The sequence below is a fragment of the Spermophilus citellus genome, assembly GCF_964194105.1.
Source record: "Spermophilus citellus genome assembly, chromosome: 13".
NCBI lineage: Eukaryota > Metazoa > Chordata > Mammalia > Rodentia > Sciuridae > Spermophilus > Spermophilus citellus.
In genome coordinates this window covers 62,831,268-62,845,975 of record NC_138193.1, presented here as the reverse complement: position 1 = coordinate 62,845,975, position 14,708 = coordinate 62,831,268, and the positions used below count along the sequence as shown (strand labels likewise).

The following is a 14,708-nucleotide window of genomic DNA, read 5'->3' as shown; positions in this document are numbered from 1 at the left end:
GATAATTTCCTATATGTAGTTGGTCAATCTGGGCAGAAATGAGGCAGGGAATAGGGACAGATCTGGAGTTGGAGGAGAAAGTGATTGTAAAATGGCCTGCAATTATGGTTGAGAAGAATCATATTTCAAAGTTGAGAAGTAATTTACCCAGTAACTGTCATATACAGAAACCAAACTGATTCTTTATAAAAAAAATAATAAATAAACATTTTGTACTGGGAGAAAGTCCTAACTATTTCTTGCTAGCCTTGTTACAGTACAAAGCAGAGTCCCTTGGCTAATATGTTAAATTTACTATTCTAGGCTATGGGTTGCCACAAGTTCCACTGTAGGCATCTTATTTACCCTCACTACTGTCCTTAAGTTGCATGGCTCATTCCTCTTCTGTGTTCTATACTCTCTGTCCTCATATTGTGTTCCTGAATTCAAAGATCTTTTCTAAGAGAAATTAACAGCAGGAAATGAACACCTTGTCCAATTTCACTTCTTCTAGAATTGGGAAGAAGCATTATTTGCATTTTAAGACACCAAGTACCAGATACAGAAATGACCACTACTACTAGAAACTACTAGGCTGAGAGGCAGTTTAAAACCACTCACTAAATTTTAACCCTTATTTTTCAAATATTCTCAAATTTCCCACTAAAATACTTAGTTGTTGGGTTTTTTTTGGTAGTTAAAAGCTGTTTGTCATTAATAGTACTAAAAGCAATGTGACTTGAATTTCTAATATTGAAGTTACCATATTAAGTTTATGATCTTTTAAATTTGGTTTTTGATAGGAAAAATTTTTATGTCTCAAAAGGTCTTAGATCTATCTTATCACACTGTCATTTTATAGGGGAGGAAAAACAAAGGTCTAGAACAGTTGACTTGCCCAAGGTCACAAAGTTAACAGTGTTGGAATACGTACTGGAATCTAGATTCCCTGTCAAGATCAACAACTCTACGGATCTCCCCTGTGTCTCTTTCTCATCTGAAACAACACGTTCTTACTTGAACAAGAACTTATACCATTCTGACTCTCAAATTTACAACAGTATCTAGAGCTGCTGTTTAGGCAAAAGAAGAGAAACAGTAGGTGGGAAGGAAATTTTTCAATTTTTAGTTTCTGGAATCTCTAGAATTAATATTAACACAATATTAACAGATTAATATTATGTCCCCACTTTGACAGTTATGGCACGTTTATATTTAATAAATTGAAATAATGGAATAATCTATTCTTCAATCCATAGGCTGTTTTTCTGGGAATTATATTAATGAGATTACTATTGAAGAAAACAAGTAAGCTAGGTACTGGCCTTCAGGGTCTTCCTAACTTCTTTCAACAATACAGAGCACAAAGCAGACCTTAAGCACAAAGCGTCAACTACCTCTGGGGACAAAACAATAAATAAACACTCATTTACATGAAATGTCCTAAAGCAGGAAAAGAGGAAGAAAATTTTTGGTAAAGATGGCTGAAGTAAAATTTTCAAAAAGATGAGACAGAGGAGGAAAACTGTCTTCTTTGAGGGTACGGGTAAGATAAAGTTTATGAATCATTTAAGCACTTACAAAAATGGCATAAATGTAAGCATTGTAAGTTTCTTAATTGGTAACATTACCCCATAACTTTAAATTTCTCTTTAGAAGCTAGTAAGATATAAATTCTAAAAAAAAGTACTTTTAACCTAGAGGCTAAAATTACTATATATTATTCAATTTTATATCTCATCAGATGTAGAATGCTTACCCTAAGACAATGAGTTCACCATATTTTACTGGTGCTTTGGAAGGATGATTTTCTTGATCAGGAGAAAACATGAGCTTGGCTGTCTTTCTCAAATCTTTGTTTACTGGTCAGGAGCCTTGGGACACCTTTTGCATTATCTCCTAGAGGGGAAAAGTTTTCATTAATAACGTGAACCATGAATTTCAGTCTAAATAAAGATATTAATTTCTAACAGTCTTTTTGAGAACAGTAGTATGAAGTCATCATCTGATACAGTATGTGACACTTTCTGCTTACAACATTTGATACAAATGGATCCAAATTTAAATTTGGGCCTTCTATTTACAGAAGATAGAAGTGTACTTTCCTCTATTATTTCTACAAAGTACAACTAAAAACTCTGGACATCATATGTGAAATGCAAGATGACATGAAATGATTGGGGATATAGCTCAGTGGTAGAGTACTTGCCTAGCATAAGCAAGGTCCTGGGCTTGATTCCCCATTAAGGAAGAAAGAGAAAGAGAGAAAAAGGAGGAAAGGAGAAGAAGAAAGGGAGGAAGAAGAAAGGAAAAAAAAAGAAACATGAAAAATGGAAAGAGGCAGAACAGGTAGAAACCCGAGAATCCAAGAATCAACCTGAGAGTGAGTTCTCTCAGTTTTCTTTTTTTACTAATACATTCCAGACATGGAGCTACAGAAGCCAGAATCCAGATATGTCAACTAATACATATCAGAGGAGGAAAAGGCACAACAAAAGCTTGCTTTCTAGTTAAAGGAACAAGAAAGGGGCAACCTACCAAAACAAAACTTTGGACAATAATAATTGTTCTACTACAATCAAAGCCTACAGAAAATACTACATACTCCTCCTACTACACCACCAAGAGTTGAATAGGGAGACTTGACTTCCATTTTGGGTACCATAAGGAGGAGGTCCAATGCTCCACAGAGGTAGCATTAGAGTAGGTCAAGTAGGAAGACAGGCCTTTCACTCCAATGGCCAGGTACATCTTACACTTACCTCAGCATTATCAGTAGGTACTACATAGGGAACTTGGATTTCCACTATGACCCAGTAATAACAAGGACCGTCCTCATGTGTCAATGGAGGTAGAGCAGAGAATTTCAACTTTCATATAAACCAGGCAGTAATATTAGATAAAACACCCCTATTAATCTGTCAGAACAGTGTCAGGAAAAGCCAGGGAAACAGAAGGTTTAGATGATATCCAGAGCCTTAGAATATAATATGAAAAATGCCCCAAGTTTTAAAAGAAGATTACTCATCATATCAAGATTGTAAAGATTTAAAACAATGCAAAAGATAACCAGTAGATACCCAAACTGAGATGATAGTAATGGAAGAATTATCTGACAGAGTTAAAAGCAATCATGATAAAAATGTTTCAGTAGTTACAAAACACATTTGGGGCAAGTGGGGCAGGGAAGGAAGTTTCAGCAAAGAAAGAAGATACAAAGAAGCAACTGGAAATGTTGGAACTAGAAAATATATTAACCAAAATAAAAGAGAATAATAGGAATTACTCAATCTGAACAAGACAGAAAATGGTGTGTGTGGGGGCATGGGCAGAGCCTCATGGGTTTATGGGACTACAGCAAAAGATCTAACACTTTGTCACTGGAATTTCAAGAAGAGAGAAGAGCAGAGCTGGAATAGTACTTTCAGAAATAATGACTGAAAATTTAAAGTTGTAAAGAAAAATAAAACTACAGCTCTGAACAAACCACACACAGGATAAACCTAAAGACATGCAAGCCAAGATGTATCATAATTAAACTTCTGAAAACCAGAGGCAAAGAAAATATCTTCAAGGCATAAAAAGAAGCAACATCTTATCTGGAAAAAAACAATTAGAAAGACAGCAGACTTCTTATCGGAAACCATAGAAGCCAGAACACTGGTTTAATAATTTTTTCCTGTGCTGAAAGGAACGAACTGTCGACAGAGAATTCTATAGTCAACAAAAAATAGAGAAGGATTATTAAAACATTCTCAGATGGGGAAATTAAAAGAATTTGCCAGCAATAGACCATAAAAGAATGGTTAGAGGAAATCTTCAAAATAGAAAGAAACAGATAAAAGGAAAGATCTTTGGAATATAAGGGAAAAAACAAACAAACAAACAAACAAAATGGTAGCAAAAATACCAGTAAATAATAAGCTTTCCTTTCAAGGTAGAAACAACACTTGGTTGCAAATGTAAAGGTAGGTAATATTAAAGACAATACTGTACTCCTGAGCGTTAAACCTGTTTAAATGAAGACTTATGTACACATAAAAAATCCGTAGACAAATAATTATAGCAGCTTTATCTGTAATAGCCTTATAACAGAAACAATCCAGATGTTCTAACTAAATGAATGATTGAATTAGTATATACACATCATGGAATACTACTCAGCAGCAAAAAGGAACAAACTGCTAATAAATACAACATGAATGAATCTCATTTAAAAAAGGAATGCAGAAGCTTAACTGGAGGTCTTTTTTTTATTGTTGGTTGTTCAAAACATTACATAGTTCTTGACATATCATATTTCACATTTTGATTCAAGTGGGTTATGAACTCCCATTTTTACCCCGTATACAGATTGCAGAATCACATCAGTTACACTTCCATTGATTTACATATTGCCATACTAGTGTCTGTTGTATTCTGCTGCCTTTCCTATCCTCTACTATCCCCCCTTCCTTCCCCTCCCCTCTTCTCTCTCTACCCCCTCTACTGTAATTCATTTCTCCCCCTTGTATTATTTTTCCCTTTCCCCTCACTTCCTCTTGTATGTAACTTTGTATAACCATGAGGGTCTCCTTCCATTTCCATGCAATTTCCCTTCCCTCTCGCTTTCCCTCCCACCTCTCATCCCTGTTCAATGTTAATCTTCTTCTCATGCTCTTCATCCCTACTCTGTTCTTAGTTACTCTCCTTATATCAAAGAAGACATTTGGCATTTGTTTTTTAGGGATTGGCTGGCTTCACTTAGCATAATCTGCTCTAATGCCATCCATTTCCCTCCAAATTCTATGATTGTCATTTTTTAATGCAGAGTAATACTCAACATTGTGTATAGATGCCACATTTTTTTTATCCATTCATCTATTGAAGGGCATCTAGGTTGGTTCCACAGTCTTGCTATTGTGAATTGTGCTGCTATGAACATCGATGTAGCAGTGTCCCTGTAGCATGCTCTTTTTAGGTCTTTAGGGAATAGACCAAGAAGGGGAATAGCTGGGTCAAATGGCGGTTCCATTCCCAGCTTTCCAAGAAATCTCCATACTGCTTTCCAAATTGGCTGCACCAATTTGCAGTCCCACCAACAATGAGCAAGTGTACCCTTTTCCCCACATCCTTGCCAGCACTTGTTGTTGTTTGACTTCCTAATGGCTGCCAATCTTACTGGAGTGAGATGGTATCTTAGGGTGGTTTTGATTTGCATTTCTCTGACTGCTAGCGATGCTGAGCATTTTTTCATGTGCTTGTTGATTGATAGTATGTCCTCCTCTGAGAATTGTCTGTTCAGGTCCTTGGCCCATCTGTTGATTGGGTTATTTGTTATCTTATTGTCTAATTTTTTGAGTTCTTTGTATACTCTGGATATTAGGGCTCTATCTGAAGTGTGAGGAGTAAAGATTTGTTCCCAGGACGTAGGCTCCCTATTTACCTCTCTTATTGTTTCTTTTGCTGAGAAAAAACTTTTTAGTTTGAGTAAGTCCCATTTGTTGATTCTAGTTATTAACTCTTGTGCTATGGGTGTCCTATTGAGGAATTTGGGGCCCGACCCCACAGTATGTAGATCGGAGCCAACTTTTTCTTCTATCAGACGCTGTGTCTCTGATTTGATATCAAGCTCCTTGATCCATGTTGAGTTAACTTTTGTGCATGGCGAGAGAAAGGGATTCAGTTTCATTTTGATACATATGGATTTCCAGTTTTCCCAACACCATTTGTTGAAGATGCTATCCTTCCTCCATTGCATGCTTTTAGCCCCTTTATCAAATATAAGAGAGTTGTAGTTTTGTGGATTGGTTTCTGTGTCCTCTATTCTGTACCATTGGTCCACCCGCCTGTTTTGGTACCAGTACCATGCTGTTTTTGTTACTATTGCTCTGTAGTATAGTTTGAAGTCTGGTATTGCTATACCGCCTGATTCACACTTCCTGCTTAGCATTGTTTTTGCTATTCTGGGTCTTTTGTTTTTCCATATGAATTTCATGATTGCTTTATCTATTTCTACAAGAAATGCCGTTGGGATATTGATTGGCATTGCATTAAACCTATAGAGAACTTTTGGTAATATCGCCATTTTGATGATGATAGTTCTGCCTATCCATGAACAGGGTATATTTTTCCATCTTCTAAGATCTTCTTCTATTTCTCTCTTTAGGGTTCTGTAGTTTTCATTGTATAAGTCTTTCACCTCTTTTGTTAGGTTGATTCCCAAGTATTTTATTTTTTTTGAGGATATTGTGAATGGAGTGTTTTTCCTCATTTCCGTTTCAGAGGATTTGTCGCTGATATACAGGAATGCATTTGATTTATGCGTGTTGATTTTATATCCTGCCACTTTGCTGAATTCATTTATTAGCTCTAATAGTTTCTTTGTAGACCCTTTTGGGTCTGCTAGGTATAGAATCATGTCATCTGCAAATAGTGATAATTTAAGTTCTTCTTTTCCTATTTTTATGCCTTTAATTTCTTTCGTCTGTCTAATTGCTCTGGCCAGTGTTTCGAGAACTATGTTGAACAGAAGTGGTGAGAGAGGGCATCCCTGTCTTGTTCCAGATTTTAGAGGGAATGCCTTCAATTTTTCTCCATTCAGAATGATGCTAGCCTGAGGCTTAGCATAGATTGCTTTTACAATGTTGAGGTATGTTAACTAGAGGTCTTAACTGTGCTTTTTCTTTTCAATTAGGATGTTGCCATCAAACATGAAAACATTGCCTTGAAACATTTCTGAACCAAGAACAGCAAGAAATAAAAATTTAATTATGTTAAGTAAAAAATGCTAACTCCAAAGATTATATGAACAATTACTTTTATATAACATTCATGAAATGAGTAGAAAGGACAATGGTTCTGGGTTACAAAAGATCAATAGATGGGCCACAGTGGTGATAGAGATAAAAACAAAACCAAAAAAAACATTTCTATCAATGTCAATATCCTGGCTGTGGCTGGGGATGTAGCTCAGTGGTAAAGTGCTTGCCTAGCACATGCAAGAAGTGAAGACACTGAGTTTGATTCTCAGCACTGCCAAAAACAAAACAAAACAAAACAAAACCCCCAAACCTAAGAAGAATATCCTGGCTGTGATATTTTGCTATATATATATTCTTGCAGAACTATAGTTCTGAAAGACATAACCACTGAGATAAGCTGGGTAAAGATACACAATCTCTGTTCTTTCTTACAATTGCATGTGAATTTACAATTATCTCAAAATAAAAAGTTTAATTAAAAAATATAAATTTAACCTAAGTATGAAAAACAAAAGATAAACACTTCTGAGAAATAAAAAAATCCCTATAAACAAATCCTCGAATACTATCATGTCTAGTTCATTAACAGATTAATGGGACCATGAGTTTCTTTATCTGTTTCTCTCTCTGGTTTTCCTGATAAACACTGTTACAAAGGTTTCACAATAAAACTCTTATTACTACCTAGCCCATAAATGTCTCCTGTTTTTATACTTCCACCAATATGTTTTACAGGAAACTCATGAATAAAAAAAAGTGTCTTTTTCTACAGTACACTGACAGTCTACAATAGTGGCACTTCTGGAGAGAAGGCAAGAACAGAATATTTAGTTCAATGAGATCAAATCAAATCAGAGAAAGCTTAGCTATTCTGACACCTTTAATCCTTTGAAAGCAATATAACACTATTAGACCAGCAATCTGACAAATATGCTAACTTTATTGAAAGTTCAAAAATACTGATTTATTTTAAAGAAATGAAGCATATTTAAAACTATTTTAAGGAAAACATTTCCTCTGTTCAAATGAACTAAAACAACAACAACACAACCAAAAAAACAAAAACCTCTCATCTTCCAAAATAAATTCATTCTTGTTGTCTTGTTGATCAAGATTTTAACTCATTAGATTGTTTAAAATTTAGGTAACAGATATCAATACATGTCACCATAATTGTCAGATGTTAGCATTGTGTGGAAATGTCTTAAGCAAAAATGAACTACACTGATCAAACTCCTTATTTAGAAAATGAAACTGATGCTAACTAAAAATTTCAATGCCAAAATTTAAGAGTTTAAAAAATTAATTCAAATGAACCAAAGAACAATTTTTGTTTCTCATAAAAGACCTTCTTTCTGGTATACATGAAATCATAATTGAAGGCTGGGATGTAGCTCAATGGTAGAGTATTTGCTTATCACTTGCAAGGTACTGGGTTCAATCCCCAGCACAGCAAAAGCCAGAAAACAAAGACAAAAAATATCCCAACACAGCTGAGCATATAAACATGTCTTTATATCCTCTTATTTCCTTCCTAAGAAGCATTCCATTTAAAAAAGGAATGCAGAAGCTTAACTGGAGGTCTTAACTGTGCTTTTTCTTTTCAATTAGGATGCTGCCATCAAACATGAAAACATTGCCTTGACACATTTCTGAACCAAGAACAGCAAGAAATAAAAATTTAATAATATTAATTAATTAAATTTAAATTAAATTTTAATAGCATTGTCTTGTTTTGATTGGATTTTTACTCAGAGTTACTTTCTATTTAAAGAAGTGATAACTTCTATGTTTAGTAGCAAAAATGTTTGTTTAAAAAAGTTTATTCATTTAAAGAAGTCAATTTAAATATTATTAAATAATATCAGCATGGATATGGCAAAAATATGAAAGTGTCATATCAAATGGCTAGCAAATATTAGCCTACATTCTAGTTCTAGCTCTCTCTGAACAATGCCATCTGTTTCTTGATCTCTAAAAATGAAGGAACTAAAGTAGAAATGAAGAGAATTTTGAAGTTAGAAAAAATATAAGCAACCATCTGGTCCTGACATAAGAATTTACACATAACATCCATAGCATTACATTATGTAGGTTTAGTTCTACTGCCTCTATAGTAAAAGAAACAGCTTAGATGAGAAACTAAAAAGAATAAAAGTAGAGGTTAGTATATACCCTTCAGTCTACACTTTTTAAAGCCCTTGGCCACATTAGCCAAGAAAAACAGTATGTTTTTCCATTCAGACATATTCTTATTACTCTGCTTAGGTGCCTCAGAAGGGCTGATCTTAAAATAATTTATCTTTGACACTGAAGTTTCTACCACAGAAACAATCTCAAACTTATTTTCTATTTTTGTCTTTAATAATCTAAAATAAAACAATTTAGTAGTACTGGTTATTTATATACTTAAATAGCCCAAGATAAACAGTTTTCTTAAGTTTAAAATGGCATATGATTAATTGATATATATCTGGCATTACTAAACTACAAATAAAATGTTGACAAGTTATTTTTTGGAAACTTCATTGAATTTCTAACACATGTTGATAGGTGATTGTCATAAAAGAAGCTGATATACTCTTATGATTTTCAAAATGGGTCAGAATTTTTTTTTTTTTTTTTTTTTTTTTTGTGGCGGGTAACCAGGGTTTGAACTCAGGGACAATTGACCATTGAGCCACATCTCCAGCCCTACTTTGTATTTTATTTAGAGACGGGGTCTCACTGAGTTGCTTAGCACTTCGCCATCGCTGAGGCTGGCTTTGAACTTGTGATCCTCCTGTTTCAGCTTTCTGAGATGCTGGGATTACAGGGTAGTGTCCGGCTGGGTTACAATTTTTAACACAGCATAGGAGCTAGAGCGTGGGCTCCTGAAATTTTGGCAATATACAAGCTAAGCTTATGCTTATGCATTCACTTTCTCATTTATTCTCTCCATATTTAAAAATCTGATTAAGATATGTAGTTCTTCAAAATGAATTCCTGAAGTCATGCACTTGACAACTTGAAATAGGTGTGTACACAAAAAAAATTCTAATGCTTCAATTACTGGTCCCACTTCTTGGTGGTTAGACTCCATGTATACAGCTGTTTTCCCAAGGTGTTCTAGCTCAAAGAACATGAAACAATAGCATCATTAATTCTACCCTACTAGAAAAAAATATTAAGAGAAAAAGTTTGTTTTTTTTTTAAATCTTTTTCCTCTTTGTCTTTGGTACTGGTAGTTGAACCCAGGGGTATTCTATCACTTAGTTACATGCCTAGATCTTTTGATTTTGAGACAGGTTCTCACAAAGTTGCCTAAGCTAGCCTCAAACTTGTGATCCTTCTGTCTCAATCTTCAGAGTAGCTGGGACTACAGGTGTGCACCACCTGGCTTATGATGCTGTTTTCTATAATATCTATTACTTTGAAGCTCTGCTTCATCCTTAAAAATTAAGCATGTTGCTCTCAAAGGCAGGAACTAATCTTCCTAAGTTAAAACATTTTTTTTCAATAAACATTCTGAAATAATGTTATTTTCTGTGTAGGTTTGGAAGAACATGAAAAGTTGGTCATAAGATATTTCTTAGGAATAATCTTATTTGTTTGATAGATATCACTGTCTAGCCATATGTTCTCTGAAGGCCGGTGAAGTATAATTATTTTCAAACTATGTCTTCCTAAAGGGAAAACTTTCTGTAACTGTCAGTTTCATCTCAAAAAGGGAAACTGGGAAATAAATCTTCCCTCAACATAATGTTTTCTTTTACTAGTTACATTACTTTGTCTTTTGCTTTTGCAGACATTGATCAAATTTAACAATGCCAGTAAACACAAATACAAAATTCCTGCTCTGAAAAATAAAAAAGAACTAAAACAAATACTAAGTAAGGGACAAAAGCAATCTTATTTAGATGTTAACCCAATCTTTTGAACACTTCTATTTTGGTGGCAAGTGGGTAGGCAAAAAGGGATGCTAGATGGAAAAGAGGAAACTTTTAAAATATGAAATGTTATAATGCTGCTTTATGGTGAAAAAAAAAAGTGGACTGTATTTACTATCTCTGATGAAAGATTTCCATCTACCCAAGAGTCCCTGTGTGGTTGATTTCAAGAGGATGACTCAAACAGAAAGAACTGTTCAGGTATATTTGGGGGGGGGGGGAGCCCACTTTATGAAACCAAAGCAGCTTATGATTGAATGGAGGTAAATGTATAGTAGTTTCTTGGTAAGAGTGATACTTCAATCACATTTTTCCTACTTTCACAATCAGCAGAATTAATAAGCGTAATTTTTACACAAAAGGAGAAACAATAGTGTCAGAGATGGTAGCTGGAGATTACTATTTTATTTGCTCAAAATAGCAGGGCAAGGAAGTAAGATTCATGTTCCCTTTCCCAAGATACAAGATGCCAAATGCACAAACTCCCAGCCTCCCCTAGCAAGAGTAGCTTCATGACATGCTGAGAGTCTATCACCTACAAAGATAACTTATTTTCATTCAGATGGAAAAGTAGTTAACATATTTGCCAAGGACTGAATTTATTTCTTTATAAACTAGGGTTTAAAGGTCTGGGCATCACTGACATTTTGACATTGGAGGGGCCTGACTTGTGTGCTGTAAGAGGCTCAGGACATCCTTGGCCTTGACATCAAAAATGTCTCACTGTTCCACTGTAAAATCCATAGCTCTAATTTTAAATTAGGGGTAATAGAATTTGTTGCAAAGAGGGGAATTTCCCCTAGTTTTTGGCATAAAACTTAACAGGTAGTAAGGTACTTAGTAACATACCAATGATGTCTTATTAGGTTATTTATTTTAAGCCTTCTGTTGGTGAAGGCAACAGCTTTGAAGGAGGTTGCAGTGAGTGAGAATGGAAGAATTTCACCTTGCCTTGATGGCACTTATTAATGTTCCTGTGCAGTTAAAATGTTGTATTATATAAAAAAAAGAAATGTTTTATGACAACCTCTCTCAAATGGTTGAAGGAAAGGGACTAGAGCTGAGGTGGCAACAGAAATAGTTAAAAGGCCAGTACTATAGGCAGATAAGGAAGTATCTTCTGGACCTAGAGACCATACTTAGAAAAAATAAAAGCAGGCTTTGGAAAACAGGGAAATCCTTATAAGTCAGAGGGGTGTCAATTTGAATCAATTTTGGGTTAAGGTCTATTTTTTCACAGGTACCGAAGGTTAATTAGCAAAATACTTTCACATAAGATTATTTAATTTGACCCTCATAATAGCCCTGTGAATTGAGCTGAAAATTCTTATAATCATTTATCCCCATTTTATAAATAGGGAAACTAAGGATCCTAGGTGAAGTAGTTTAGGTTTTACCACTAATTCATACTCTAGTTAAGGATGAATGGGCTAATTCCTAAATAAGAATAAGAGACTATATTAGGGACCATTTAGAAGAGAGATTATAAAATATACCTGTACAAACTCTAAAAAGGTATACTTCACAGACTAATAACAATTATGCAACAATGACTAGAGCTTTTTGAGATTATTTGAACTTTTGTCGCTTCCTCAATGCTCAGCCTATTTGTCAATCCTGTTTCCTGGTAGTTACCCACAATAAAAAAGTTCAGTAAATGAGGTAGACTTTGCATACTTGTTTTAAAAATCAGGAACCCAAAGGGAGAAAGAAGGGTATTGCATTGAGGTAAATTCTTGGTACTATCAGGAAGAAAAACATTAGAAATGAGTTCAGACTGTTTAGGGACAGAAAGTTTCACATGCTCCCTAGAAGTTATAGCTAAGAAAAAGACTGCAGGGGCAGTATTACTGATTGGGAGAAGGGGTTATGAAACAGCCTCACCACCTTCCCCCATATAATCACTTAATTATTCATACTTAAAAGATGTTATTTTAAAAGCATAATTAGAACTCAAACATTTTTATTGTCCTTTTCTGTTCTTGGCCTGCATTCAACCATTTTAGATTCCCAAAATTCCTAAAATGATAATATGCTTCTCAAAAAGCAAGACTAGAAATTCCCCTATGAACCATTAAAACATAAAATGAAAATTCTGCAGAAGCAGTAAATCTGGTGGAATTTGACAATTATTTGGAATAAAAACACAAGATTAAACTATATTTGTGGGAAATTCTATCATTTTCTAAAGTCAGCATCCAACACTGGTAATACCTTTTGATAATGGCTAACACTGAGTTCTGTCTCTATGCCAAGTACTGTTCTAAATAAGCACTTTATAAGCACTTTATATGTATTAAGTCATTTAAGCCTTGAACAACCTAACCAGACAGAAACTATTATAAACCTTATTTCATAGGCAAGAAAACCAAGGTCATACACCTCAAGCTTATACCACCATGGAATTGCTGAAATAATTACAGTCTGCAGTACATTGGGTAGGGGAAGAGGGGAAATTACACTGGGAAACTAAATTAAACAAGAACTAAAAAATCCCCCAACTCCTTTCTTACTAAAGTACTGCTTGTATAACTAATACTATTGTCCCAACAGCTTTTAAAAATAGACTTCTATAATAACTATTTTAATTTTCTCAGTAATGCAATCAATTGTTAAAAGTACCGTGGATAAGCTAGGCATGGTGGCACAGGCCTAATCCTGGCAACTCAGTAGCAGAGGCAGGAGGATTGCAAGTTCAAAGCCAGCCTCAGCAATTTAGCAAGGTCCTAAGCAACTTAGTGAGACCTTATATCAGTATAAAATGAAAAAAAGAAAGGGCTAGGAATGTGGCTTAGTGGTTAAATGCCCCTGGGTTCAATCCCTGCTACAAACAATAACAACAACAACAACAACAAAAACACCACACACACACACACACAAAAAAAACCTAAAAGCCCTTGGATAAATTCTAAACTTGGTGAAAAAAATGCATAATTATTTTCCCAAACACTTTAAAGTCCATCAACCTACGGGATTTAAACGTGGAACATTAAGTGAGGGGCACTGTTTTATTTCCAGGAGTAAGCAATATTAATCTTATATAGGCCCTGGGTTTTTCCTCACAAAAATATTATGATTAGTTGGGGAAGTCAAATTACTCCCAGAAATAGAATAATCTGAGTTTTCTCTAGTCTTTGTTTTTATTAAAACAATAAATAAGTTCCACACATTTTTTTAATGGCAACAATAGTATCAAAGTATCTCTCCTAAGATAATAATGAATTATACAGGGGAAAACAGTAAATTTACAATGGGACAAACTTGGCAGACATTGATCAAATTTAATAATGCCAGTAATAAGATATTTTCATATCACATATCTGAGGGATGTTGCCCAAAAATGGATAACCTCAATCTAATGACAAGAAAACACCAGACAAATCCAAATTGACAGACATTCCACAAAAGAACTACGAATACTTGTTAAAAGTTCCATGGTTACAAAAGGCAAGTTAAAACTGAGAAACTGTCACAGATTGGAGATTATTGTGAAGATGTAACAATTACATGAGATCATAAATTGGATCCTGGAACAGAAAAATGAAAAGTGGGAAAACTGGTGAAATTTGAATGACTTAAAAGTTGTGTAAGTAGTATTGTATCATTGTTAACCTCTGGTTTTGGTAAATACACTCTGGTTATATAAATGGTAACATTGGAGGAAACTGAGTAAAGGGTATATGTAAACTTGATGCATTTGTTTTCTAATTTCTAAGATCAAAACTACTTCAAAATAGAAAGTTTTAAAAAAAATAACAAAAATTGAAAACAAACAAAAATGCCCTTTAAATATAATATGAGGCATTGAAAATATGAATCTGAGACTCAAGTTTTCCTCCTTTTAGCCTTCCTACAACCTAAAGGTGTGAGAGTTCCCTGTTACTTGGTCCTGCCAAATCACAGTGCCTGCAGGGTCTCATGTCCTTTCTCTTAGGTGAAACTGTTCCATCTATAGCCCTTTGGTCAGGAAAGATGTCACTGCACAAGTGACACTTGGGCACTCACTGGACAGAGTAACACTGCATCTGAGCAATTTGATAGAACCATGCTTCATGTT

General features: G+C 34.7%; 1 protein-coding gene across 1 annotated transcript in view; it reads right to left on the bottom strand.

Moving 5' to 3' along the window:
• Window positions 1-14,708, bottom strand: part of PELI1 (pellino E3 ubiquitin protein ligase 1) — a 58,730-nt gene that overhangs the window by 12,226 nt on the left and 31,796 nt on the right. Inside the window, exon 2 of the mRNA XM_081265060.1 lies at window positions 1,739-1,878. Within this exon, the coding sequence (XP_081121186.1) occupies window positions 1,739-1,809 (71 nt within the window). The 5' untranslated portion in view covers window positions 1,810-1,878. The remainder of the gene's footprint in view (window positions 1-1,738; window positions 1,879-14,708) is intronic.